The sequence below is a fragment of the Watersipora subatra genome, chromosome 3 (genome assembly GCF_963576615.1).
Source record: "Watersipora subatra chromosome 3, tzWatSuba1.1, whole genome shotgun sequence".
In the NCBI taxonomy this organism is placed as follows: Eukaryota; Metazoa; Bryozoa; class Gymnolaemata; order Cheilostomatida; family Watersiporidae; genus Watersipora; species Watersipora subatra.
In genome coordinates this window covers 66,151,642-66,164,459 of record NC_088710.1, presented here as the reverse complement: position 1 = coordinate 66,164,459, position 12,818 = coordinate 66,151,642, and the positions used below count along the sequence as shown (strand labels likewise).

General features: G+C 35.4%; 1 protein-coding gene and 1 long non-coding RNA gene across 2 annotated transcripts; both read right to left on the bottom strand.

Moving 5' to 3' along the window:
- Positions 1-5,363: 5,363 nt before the first annotated feature.
- LOC137390895 (dopamine beta-hydroxylase-like) lies at positions 5,364-10,338 on the bottom strand. The gene is made up of 5 exons (XM_068077211.1): positions 10,279-10,338; positions 9,322-9,516; positions 7,894-8,014; positions 7,381-7,523; positions 5,364-5,402 (listed from the first exon to the last, which is right to left on the bottom strand). Exons 1-5 carry the CDS (start codon positions 10,336-10,338, stop codon positions 5,364-5,366), a joined length of 558 nt encoding a protein of 185 aa, XP_067933312.1.
- A 10-nt stretch (positions 10,339-10,348) lies between these two features.
- On the bottom strand, positions 10,349-12,173 carry LOC137392134 (uncharacterized). Its single transcript, XR_010978215.1, has 3 exons — positions 12,105-12,173; positions 10,943-11,110; positions 10,349-10,362 (listed from the first exon to the last, which is right to left on the bottom strand). It is a non-coding gene; the product is annotated as an uncharacterized lncRNA (long non-coding RNA).
- Positions 12,174-12,818: the final 645 nt, after the last annotated feature.

The following is a 12,818-nucleotide window of genomic DNA, read 5'->3' as shown; positions in this document are numbered from 1 at the left end:
TATAATACCGTAAAAGGAGACTGTCAGGCGTGTTGGCTAGCCAACTAATAACTAAAGGTTCTATCTCCATAGCTGATCCCAGCAGATTAATCGAAGAGACCGCTTGAGGCTTTCACACACTGTGTTAATAATCTGAAAGGTGACAAACCTACAGTTGTTAATCTGAAATTGTTGATAAGCAAACACAATTAGCAGATAACTTTCTAGTTTCACAACGAATGTGTGGCATATTTTCGTAAAAAAAGATGCCACCATTTTTTTGTGCAGCCATTCTCTGTTGTTCCATATTTATGGTCAATGTTTAGTTAATCTCTATATAAAGCCATAATTTTAGAAAGCCTCAAAACTCTCACAATAAGTTTAACAAAATTAGTTGTAACCGTTGTGTTATTAACAGAGGCATATCTTTTTTTTCTTTTGACAAAAGCCCGAGTTCAATGAAGCGAATGTTGACAATCATTTTTATGTTAAACTAAATCATCAATATGAACAATTGTTGACTAGTTGAATATTAGTAGATGGTAATTTAATAAATGGCTATGTTTTGAAATCTGTAGCGTTTACCTTTAGGCCTCCAACACTCCAACAGCCTATAGCTTTGTTTAGCAACTCGACAGCATATTTCATGCTCAAAGCAGATGTGCGTTTGTAATTTATTGTATCACGTAATTTAACAATGCCGAACCTAAATTTAGGACAAATTATCTTGCTCAGTTGTTGAATAAAGTAGCCAAAGATGTTAAACAGAAACAAGGAAAGATTATACGGTTTGGACAAGAAGAACAAATTGACAAACTTTTTTACTACAATTTTAGTGTAAAGTCTTCCTCTCTTATTCAAAGTTATCTCCATAATAGATTTCAATTTACCAAAACAGATACTGATTGTTCGCAAATGAGGGCAATTACGATTGGTGTCCCACAAGGATCAATTTTAGGACCCCTCTTATTTTTAATTTTTATAAATGACTTAGTAAATGCTGCACCTGCTTTGGATTGTATTTTATTCGCAGATGACACCAATATATTTTCAACAGATAATTCTAAACTCCAAGAGGAATTAAATATTATTAATGAATGGTGCCTATCAAACAGACTCATTTTAAACAACAGTAAAACATTTCAAGTAGTTTTCAAAAATCCGTCTAAAAACACTCAAAATTATAATCTAAGCCTTTCTTTAAACAATTCTCAACTACAAATCAAAGATTCGACTCAATTTTTAGGTATCACGTTAGACAACAACTTGACTTTTAAAAAACACATCCAAAGTCTCATCAAAAAACTTAATTACATATTACTAATATTACGTTTCATTCGCCCCTACCTAGACAAATCAACCATGATCAATTTGTACTACAGTTTTTTCTATTCTCTTTTAATTTATGGAATCGAGTTTTGGGGCCACGGCAACAAAACTGATTTAAACAAACTTTTAATCATGCAAAAAAAGGCAATCAGAATAATACTCAATTTTAAACCAAATCAATCAGTTTCCAAAAATTTTAAAATTTTAAAAATAATGCCAATTGAAATTTTATTCCAGTATCGCCTGCTAATGTTTTTAACAAATTCTTTCCCCATGGAAGAGTTGCAAGATTTTATGATAGATCATTGTCAAGATACCCGTTTAAAAAGTAAAAATCAATTAAAGTTGAAAAAGTGTTTGTCTTCTAAGGGACAGAGATCGATATTTTTTAGTGCAATGAAATTATATAATAAATTTTTGAGTGATTGTGCGGGCTCTGCTCCGGGTCAGCTGAAGGCGAAGTTGGTAGAGCGCCTGTGGGCGTCCTGGGACTGTCCTTCCTGACTCTGGTGCTCCGGAGTGTGCGCTTATCGCTGATTCTGTTTCTTTTCCTACTGCTTGCTGGGGCTGCCTTGACTCTAGCCTCTGGCTATCTGGCATGTCCTATTGCTACTCTGTGTATTTTTTTACTCATATTGTCATGTTATTATTACGCAATAAAAATCAAATCAAATCAAATCAAATCAAAACAAAGAAAGAATAATAAACAAAGCTAATAATGATTCAGGTGATGGTTATGTTCCCTTGACGACTGGCCCAGGGAACAGTCCCATTACTGGGTACTCCAGCAGTAATGCAAACAGTTCAAGGTAGCCTGGCATCCTTTAACCAATCACAACATTTGGTTGATCGCTTGGAGTCAAGCACTCTTTCTCATATCCTCTCAGCGCTGGTGAAGCCTTGCTAGCGCTGGGTGGCGTATACCTCTCTTTGGCCCACTATAAGAGATATTCATGCAAAATATTTGCCAGTACGTTTATTATAAAGCGAATTTTTCTGTTGATTGACAAAAACTATAGAATGCATATGATAAACCAATGCACAACACAAAGATAGGTCTCTCCGCTGATGTTGCTTGATCTTTTGGTTGCGAATGTTTCAATTTTTTTGACACCAATGCAACCTAGCCTCAACCTACCCTTAATCCTTTTTTAATATTTCTATTTGTTTAATATCTTAGCCTTACGTACGACCTATTACACATATAAAAGTTCCATAAACTCATGAGACAGTTTGCATCTCACTACCAGTCAACCTGCTATTCTTATTAGCAAGAGTTCCTTGAGAGTGGCACCTACGCCATTGAACGATACAATGTCAAATTATAAAGTCAAGATTTGGTATATATATTTATTGCTAAGTTCTGACTAGCTGTCCTACAAATGAGAGTCATACAGATGTGAGTCAAACAGATGTGATTCATACAGATGTGAGTCATACAGATGTGAGTCATACAGATGTGAGGGATTCAGACATGAGTCATACAGATGTGAGTAATTCAGATGTGAGTCATACAGATGTGAGTCATACAGATGTGAGTTATACAGATGTGAGTCATACAGATGAGAGTCATACAGCTGGGAGTAATACAGATGTGAGTCATACAGGTGAGTGATTCAGACGTGAGTCATACAGATGTGAGTCATACAGGTGGGAGTCATACAGATGTGATTCATACAGATGAGAGTCATACAGATGTGAGTGATACAGGTGTGATTCATTCATATGTGAGTCATACAGATGTGAGTCATACAGATGAGTCATACAGATGTGAGTCATACAGGTGTGAGTCATACAGATGTGATTCATTCATATGTGAGCCATACAGATGTGATTCATACAGATGTGAGGGATTCAGACGTGAGTCATACAGATGTGAGTGATTCAGACGTGAGTCATACAGATGTGAGTCATACAGATGAGAGTCATACAGCTGGGAGTCATACAGATGTGAGTCATACAGATGTGAGTGATTCAGACATGAGTCATACATATGTGAGTCATACAGATGTGAGGGATTCAGACGTGAGTCATACAGATGTGAGGGATTCAGGCATGAGTCATACAGATGTGAGTCATACAGATGTGAGTCATACAGATGTGAGTCATACAGGAGAGAGTCATACAGCTGGGAGTCATACAGATGTGAGTCATACAGATGTGAGTGATTCAGGCGTTAGTCATACAGATGTGAGTCATACAGATATGAGCCATACATATGTGAATCATACAGATGTTGGTCATACAGATGTGAGTCATACAGATGTTAGCAGTAGGCCGGAATAAATTTTATCAAATGGTATATATATCTAACAATGAAAAGATCACCTGTGGCGATGTAGCAAAGTTCCTACGTAGGCAGAGCTCCGTGTGAGGGGCATCAAGGTAGCCTTTTTCTAAATTTTCTATTCTCTCTTCCGTCCAGAGGTTAGAGTTTGTGATCTGGTCAAACCCGTTCCTCCAGCTGTTTTTACTAAAACGATTTGATAATTTTGCTCCAAATATTGTTAAGACCAAACTTTAAACTATTAAACTTAAATAATAGCCTGTGACTGTCTAAACCTGCAGTGACCAGAAAGAAGACAATTGTTTAGCCATTCAAGTAGGTCTCCCGTTTCTGTTATCAATCAACAATTACTAGCAAACCAAGCTCACACCCATTAAGTACTGCACAATTTAGAAAACATTCAAAAAGACTTCCATAAAAATCCTCTATTGATCAGTAAAGAGGTCATGATTATAGATTGTATTAACTTATAGCCTGCATGTCAGTACCTTTTCAGCTTTCCTTTGAACTGCATATTGTCCTTGAAGAAAATTTCTGTTGCAGGATCATACGGGGTGAAAGAAACCCAGCCTGGCATCGAGTAGCAGTAGTCGAGTTTGCTGGCAGGGTAGTAGGACAAGAAAGTATTGCACATCTCGGAAGTAGAAGGCAGGTCACCCTTAATCATGATAATCGTAACAGAGTTGTAAGATTTACGATTTAAGCCTGAATTTAAGAGATTTTCTAATATTCCATCTCATATAACATTTTACTAAACAAACAGTCAAGCATGTTGAGGCAGTTTGTAGTGTTTGAGCCTCAAATAAAAAACAGCATATTTGTATGCAATCTCTTAACTTTTTTGCAGCAAGCATAAGTTAAGCATAAAGATCCCGTTTCAATGTGACGATTTGTGAACTTGGCCAGGTCTCTCTGAGCCCGATGTCAAAAGAATCAGTTTATATTGATTGAATTACTGGATTCCTACATGAGATCTAAGTGTTTTCTTCAGTGCTTCACACTAGCAGATAAAATAGTTATAGAAGAGTTTGAGTTAAAAAGTATTCAAGGTTTTCATGTAACGCGAAATTTAAGTTTTCAAAAGTTGCTTCTTCATGGCGTCCATACACTAATTTCAGACGAAAACTTTTTTGTCAACGAAATATTTGGAATGTTTCACCCTAATCAACAACTTACATATGTCATATTGACTATGTTCTCTGTATTGTGTACTTATATATGTCACACTGACTCTATTCTCTGTATAGCCAGTATGTACCTACACACTGACCATATTCTCTTAACTATGTACTTACATATACATTGGCTATGCTTTCTGCATTATGTACTTACATGTACATATGTTATACTGTCTCTGTTATCTGTATTGTGTACTTACATATGTCATGTTGACTCTCTTCTCTGTATTGTGGTGGCACTGAACCAGCATATCATCTCCCTGTAACACAAACACACATGAGAGAAGCTCTCCCCTACAGCTAATCTCAACTGGTCAATTACCTAATTACTGGTTTATTACAGTTTGGGAAGTCTGAGATACTCACAGGTTTGATGACAACTGGGTCCTCGAAAGTCTTATACTGCTGGTAGTTGAAGTCATAGTGCCTGTCTTCATCTATAATATCAAGCTCCTCGTTGTTCCGGAAGTGTCTGGTTATAACTTGAGTGGCTGTAAGATGGGAGTGGAGAAAGGATCCAAACACGTTCAAGTCAGTCTTTAGATTCTAAAAGGCAAAAGTAAAGTGAGGGTGGCTGTGAATAAGCTTAACTACTCACCAAATTTGCTCTCATGTGTATTCAATGCAATCTGTTAATGTTAAGGATAACATTAAGGGTAGCTTAACGACAACGATGGTGTAACTAAGACATACATTCTACATAGTGGCAACAATGGCAGTCAAACAACTGCTAAAATTGGATTCATTTTTGCTCATTTAGAGACAGTGTTAATTTATATAATATACATAGATATATCTATATCTCTATAGCAATGCATGTATTTATATATTTATCTATATATTTATATATCTATGCTATCTACATTATCTACGTTTTCTACGCTATCTACAACGCCTGCGTCATCTACGTTCTCTCTTAAAGAACATCGCTTATACTCGCACACTTCAGTGATGTATTTAATGCCAATACCTCCTTTTACATTTGTACCAGCATCTCTGCATTCAAAATTTGGCTGAATAGTTTCTACAGCACCAATAATCTTTTTATACACACACTTTTATGTACTAGTTGTTATTATTAATTCAACATACTCATAATTTTTATTTTGTTTTCTCAGTTTGCATTAATTGTATCAGTATCAAATATTTTTATTGCAATCATCATAGTAGTACAGACTTTATCTAACCATTGCTTGCTAATTATTTCACATTTAGGCACCATTACTGTTGTCTAATTGTTTTGTAAATTTTTTTTGAACTGCACCAAAAATATTTCCCATCACATGAAGAATTATAAGATTTTTGTTCCGTTTACACATAATAAACTTTGTGTACAGCAGCTAAATCTTTTAGATATTACAAATTGTATAACATTTCGGTAGTTAATATGACTACTGGGGAGCCGGCCACCTCAAGAAATGTGTTATGCAACAGTTGTCTACCTTCTGGTGGTGTTGAAATTACAATAGAAGGTGTCAGCTAGCTTAAACACACTGGCTGAATACAAAAATAATTAAATTATAAATAAATAAACGCTTTCATTCAAAAGTTAGAATGGTAAATGCATGTTGAACAAAAATGAACTTTCTGAGTAATAAAAAAGTAATAAACTTTTTTACTACTAGTGCAATGTCGAGTATTCAATTAGTACACATGTAAAACATGAATTACTCGATCGACACATTTTATTGACGAACAACAAAATTGTAAAAATTACTGTAAAGTTACTGCGAAGGTGACTCCGAGTTTTCTGGGCATCAGGTGGTTAAAGTGCTATGGAGGAAGATAGGAGATTAGAGGTAAATGCATATATGCATATAATGCATAATGTTTATTTTTTACTTCGAGTCTCCTACAGATATACTGTTGAGTTTACATTCAGATTATATTTCCCTGTTTGAGGTTATAATGTAATTTCCTGCGCAATTTCCTGCGTAATTTTTTTGCTTGACAGAATTACCACAGACCGGTAGAATTAGTAGTCGGTACTAAGATGTTTACACAGCATTTAGAAGAAGCTAATATGACAAGTTTTTAATTTTCCTTGTTTGAGGTCTTCGAAACATTGGTAATAATTTATCTGTAGCCGGATTTAAAATTTCATTTTAGTCAACACGAGCAAATACAAGATAAAATATATGCCAATAGAGCCGCGTAGGACTAGACTTTTATCGCAATAGCCGATGTGAATACGAGAGATAGAGACAGGTTGCATCACGTGGTACATCATTTTGGTCAAGTCTGGGCATGTTTTTTTCCTGAGCGTTTTTCCCGCGATCGAATTTTTTCGATTTTAATCTTCAAATATCTTGACAATGAAATCGCCTAACACAACAAAGAACATAATCAACATATCAACTGATAGACAAAGAAAGATACTTTCTTTTAAAATCAACTCAAATTTGACGCAACCACATCTTTAAAAAGTTATATGGCTGCTTCTCTTTGCGCAAATAATTCACTACCTTCATTACCGTGAAAAGAAATTACAATTAAAACGAAATGTCTCACTGTAGTCTAAAATAGTTTTAAGGATGAAACTTGTGTTTTTATAAATGTGCCAGCTGCAGCTACTCCAATACTGACTATAGCTTTGCTCATACCTACCCTCTGAGTACAGGTGTTGGTACAGAAACCAGAGCTGGTAAAATCTTTGACCTTAGGTGGAATGGCAATGCCATGCACAGCACCCAATGTTAGAATTCCTGCATCATACTTTCTCAGAGTCGGTGTGAATGTCAGCCGGAATCCTGTAACCATACGACCTGGGCTCTCAGTGATTATTGTAAATGACTTGTGTCCACATGACTTCAACCATTGATTTGTTTTCTATTATTGAAACTGATTGACTGAACAAGACTATTATGAATACGCCACAAGTTGAAGTATGGTTTTATATTACACAAACAAGTGCATTTAAAAAAAATTAGCGAGCCTTACCTCTTCATGGCATGCTGGTAACGTGGTTATTTAGGGAGAATCACTGATTGGAATTTTGTATTATCATTATAAGAGAAAAAAGCTGTGAATCACAGGCTAGCCCATAATTCTATCACCTATTTTCCTTTATTCTATATAGCCTATGGTTTAACAGAAACACTAGATGGCATTCAGACTAACCGGAGCTGTCTCTTCGGCCGGATAAAAGTTGTGGATTGTCATAGTGCATCTCCATTACAATGTAGTCGGGGGAATCTTCATCTCCAAATGGAAAACCAGCTTCCTCAGGATAGTACATGGGCTGTAAAATCCATTTGAAACCAAATTGTTATGTTTCATCCATAACTCACTCATGTAGCCAAGTTTGTAGGTTGAGTTTCCAAATTAGTTTGACAGTAGCTACTGAAAATCGCAATAAGATAGTGGCGTACGCTACTAACAACTAGGTAACAAGGCTAATAAATACACAAGAAGAATTCTATATAGTGCTCTAAATAAAACACAGCACTTCTCATGAAACCACTACCGGAGCATGCTCAGCTGAATGCATGGTCGACCCTGAAGAAAAGGTACATTTCATAACAAACTCTATATTGATTACACCATACACTAAGTACAGTCTGTATTACTATACACTACAGAGATGAACTGTACACATTACACGATACATCAGATATTCTCCTCAATACACTACACAAGTGTACACTCAATGCTATAAAAGTGTGTGAAGTGTATGATTAATGAGATGTTCTGTATAATATACTATACTATACATGTATACACTCAGTGCCATACAAGTATATAAAATACACGCTATATGTGATATTCACCGTGATACACTAACCTATACAGATGTACACTCAGTGCTATACAAGTACATGTATATAAAACCCATGATACATGAGCTATTCTTCAAAGTACACTAATATATACAGGTGTAAACTCAATACCATACATGTATATACATACCACAGTGTAGTAGGCATAGTTTATAATACACAACACTATGGCTATGTACAAGTGTATGCATCAGACCTACTCTTTAATTAGAATTCACTCTCTTAATGACTGTGACAACTATTATAAAAGATAAGACAGTCTGTAAGTTGAGCTGACTGATTCAACATGATAATTTGGTTCTGTCAGCCAGGTTCAATAAAAACTACTGTATATATACTGCATATTGTCTTGTCAGAGCTCACTAAAAATGTCTTTGTCATTCTTAATATTATTCTATCAACTTATACTTGCATCTTGAAAGTTTTAAAAGCGGGCAAAGTATAAGCCTCAATACTGCTACTAGTGAGTAAGAAAACATGTATCCTAAAGTATCAGATGTGATCAGAAATTTTTCAAGTTTTATTGTTTTGTCAGCTAATTTACATTATAGTATATTCATTTGAGAACTGATACATGGAATATGAAAATTTTGATCAATTGTTTACGAAATTGATTAAAGCCGGCAAGGATGGCCAGAGGTGATGGAACGGATAGTTGCAAATGCCCTCATACTACTCTATAGACTGAACTATATCACCATGCCTGCTGCTCTCTACCGTGAAGCCAACACAGATGTCCACCATTATGAGCCCGGTAGAGCTAACTTACCCCTCCTCCAACACCCCAAACCGTGATGGGAGTTTTACAGCTGTAGACATCAGGTGGCATGTTTGCCTGCACGAGACAGTCAAAGCTTGTGTTGTTGCCATCAAAGTAGTGCTCTCTGTCGACAGCATCATAGCAAGCATAGATGACCACATGGTGCACCAAGCCTTTATTCTCCTCTTCTATTAATGGATCAACCTGATGGAAATTATAACTTTATAAATCAACTCAAGAAACTAAACAATAAATAAGTATTAAATAATCTTAACTTTTTGACTTCAATTTATTTTCGTACAGTAAAAATCAAAAAAGCTTTTCTTGTTCCTAGAATATTCAGCAATGGCTTTTAAAAAATAAAAGCTTGAGTAACTCCAAAAGTCAAAAACACAAAATTAATAATTGTTTTCTCTTCCCTTTTAACAAAAAATTAGAATTAAATTATACAATTCATCAAGTTATATCGTTTAACTCGCCACTGAACTGGTTTGACGACATGTCTGAAGCAATATTCTAAAAATAGTTTAGTGAAAATGGTTTGTGAACAAGTGATAAATCTTCATAGCGAGAACCATCTTTAATCGGAAAAGTATGTAGTAGAAGAGTGAAGGTGACTGTTACAGTGATGTAGAGTAACAAGGTGATTGTTACAGTGATGTGGAGTAACAAGGTGACTGTTACAGTGATGTGGAGTAACAAGGTGACTGTTACAGTGATGTGGAGTAACAAGGTGACTGTTACAGTGATGTGGAGTAACAAGGTGACTGTTACAGTGATGTGGAGTAACAAGGTGACTGTTACAGTGATGTGGAGTAACAAGGTGACTGTTACAGTGATGTGGAGTAACAAGGTGACTGTTACAGTGATGTGGAGTAACAAGGTGACTGTTACAGTGATGTGGAGTAACAAGGTGACTGTTACAGTGATGTGGAGTAACAAGGTGACTGTTACGTATACATATACCTTGATCAAATGATGCTTGGTAGAAAATTTAGGGGCTCTCTTCAGCTGACAGTGGTACATGGTATGGTAAGCATCTATTTCTACCTGCAAGACGTGCATACAAAGCTATCAATATACAGGATATAAATCTATAGAACTACACTACCTCATGAATGGTTCTAACTTTTGAAGTGCCACTAGCTAGCTGTTATAAAAATATTATTAGAAAGAATTTTGCGAGCAGATTAAATAGAAAAAGCTTGTATCAGTCAATGAAGAGTGTCCGGTGGGCAAATCTAAAGCAAGGAATGTAAAAAATTAGCTCAAGCAGCCAAGGTCTCCCATTTTTCAAACACAAAATACAATGACATAAACAAGAAGCAGCTGACCCTACTTGTTGATCACATCTTAATGATATTAAAAAGGCAGCCATCTGCAGTTCAAATGGTGGACAATAGTTTACCATCTTTTTGTGATGAGTACAGTACTGTACCTAGCTGCTAAAATCCTTATGTTACTCAAACTTCTCATAAAGGTTTTAAATGAAACATGATACAAACTGTGGAGGATATGTCAGAGCAATTGATGATTGTAACGCATACTTCATGGAGATATTAAGAAAACATATACATGCTGTTATACCGCTATAATCATCAACTATGTAGTGCCGGCGACTGTAACCTACGTCATTAGCCTTTATCTCATAAGTAAACGCATCATCCGGCATCGCAGGCTTTGCGACAAACTTTCTCCTGAGGTAGATGCTCTTAGCTCCTCTGCTGTATGGTGTGTGGTAGCTAAGGTTGTCTGTACCATCTGGAGATATGGCATAGATTACTCTCATAGTGTCTGTCTAGAAGTAAAGTCAACCTTACCATGGAACAGATACCAGGCATCACGAGTACTAGTATAACTAATTGTATTGTGTTTGTGGCCTGTTGTAGAGAATCAGTTGTACTACATGCACTATCATGACACTGCTGCATGTTGCATTTCATAGATTAATGTTAATTAATTAATTACTATTACATATCTTTACATTTTCCCCGATGTTCATAGCTATAAACAGTAGTACTGTATTATATTTAACTGAAACATGATTTAATGTGTTTATAAATTAAATTACAGCAGAAACTACATTGTAATAGATTAATATATAATATAACATAATATTATAATAGCTGTACAATGAACTAGTTACATACTTTAAGGTATGATAACATTTGTTCATTGTATTATAATATTATACCATATTAATATATTTTGTATCATATCATTATAAAATAATATTATACTATATTACCACCTAATGTTGATATATCATAATACTATGTCACATTAGTAAAGTTGGGCATGTTTATATGATTCATTACATAACCATTTAGTCTGTAGCCTCTACTATATTGCAGTTGTATAAAAGCCATGCATAAAATAAGAACACCAACTTATTTTAATCTAGCTGATAATGAGTTAAATACATTATTAGATCATCTACTATCAGGATAAAAGATTTGGTTTCATAAAAATTGTTTAGCCAGGCAGTTTACAAATTATGAAAGTAACAAAAAAATTCGAATGGGAAGCTCATGACTCTGCGCGGTGATGTTATGGGACATATGCTGAGATTATCATGTAATAATATTTTAAGGTAAGATAAGTGGCTGTCATATCGGTAATGTCATGATACAACAAAATGACTCAACATTATTGTCAAGTGACACCAGTGATTCATAATCATACTACAGTAATAATATTGGCTTATGATAGTACTGCTAGGCAACACTCATAGACACACTATAGCATTACACACACGATTTATAGTAGGTATGTGCATTTTTGATACTTACTCCAACAATCCTGTCTTTGTTATCACAGGTGTTGTGTTTCCTTGTAAACTTTATGGTGGTGACTCCGTCCACTTCAGATCCAAAGAGAAGTTCTACATCTTGGGAGTTGTCTACTGCTGGATATCCGTTTTTCTCAGCATACCTGTCCTATATGGTGTCAGTTTTAACTTGGTGTTAACAAAACTGAAATTTGTCAAAATAAGTGATTTATTTCTACATTGACCACAGAATTTAGTAAACAAGTTCTTAGAGTACAAACCTGAAGAAGGGCTGTGCCGTTGACGACAGACGCGGTAATTATATCTGCTCCGGCCATTCCTCCGTTGGAGCTGAAACCGATGCCAAACCAGCCAGTCGTGTTGACTCTTGTTAAGATTGTGATATTGGTATCACTATACTCCCATTCTATGTAGAACCTTTCTTGTCCGTCTAGGTATGCTGACTGAGTCAGCGCATTGCTACAAGCTATGAGCGCTAGCAGCAGTATGGGAAATGCTGCCTTTTGAATCATCTTCAGATCAAAAGCTTCTAGAAAGCACAGAGAGAAACCATATCAAAAAAGGAAAGATAATTTGTTTAGTTGTTGTTATGACAACCTGTTAAACATTTTTTCATGATATTAGAAGTAGTTCTATACTGTCAGAGCAAATTTATTTACAGTATAATATGCGCTTTAAGTTAAGTGCTCATTTTACATTAGGTAACCAATAAAAA

What these genes read in the sequence shown, in the direction of transcription:
- LOC137390895 (XM_068077211.1), bottom strand. Translation starts at nt 10,338, where the DNA reads ATGTACCACTGTCAGCTGAAGAGAGCCCCTAAATTTTCTACCAAGCAT. An exon ending in TTTGGGGTGTTGGAGGAGGG is followed by an intron (nt 8,015 to 9,321) that starts GTAAGTTAGCTC and finishes TGGATTTTACAG; the next exon opens with CCCATGTACTATCCTGAGGA. An exon ending in CGGCCGAAGAGACAGCTCCG is followed by an intron (nt 7,524 to 7,893) that starts GTTAGTCTGAAT and finishes GTATGGTTACAG; the next exon opens with GATTCCGGCTGACATTCACA.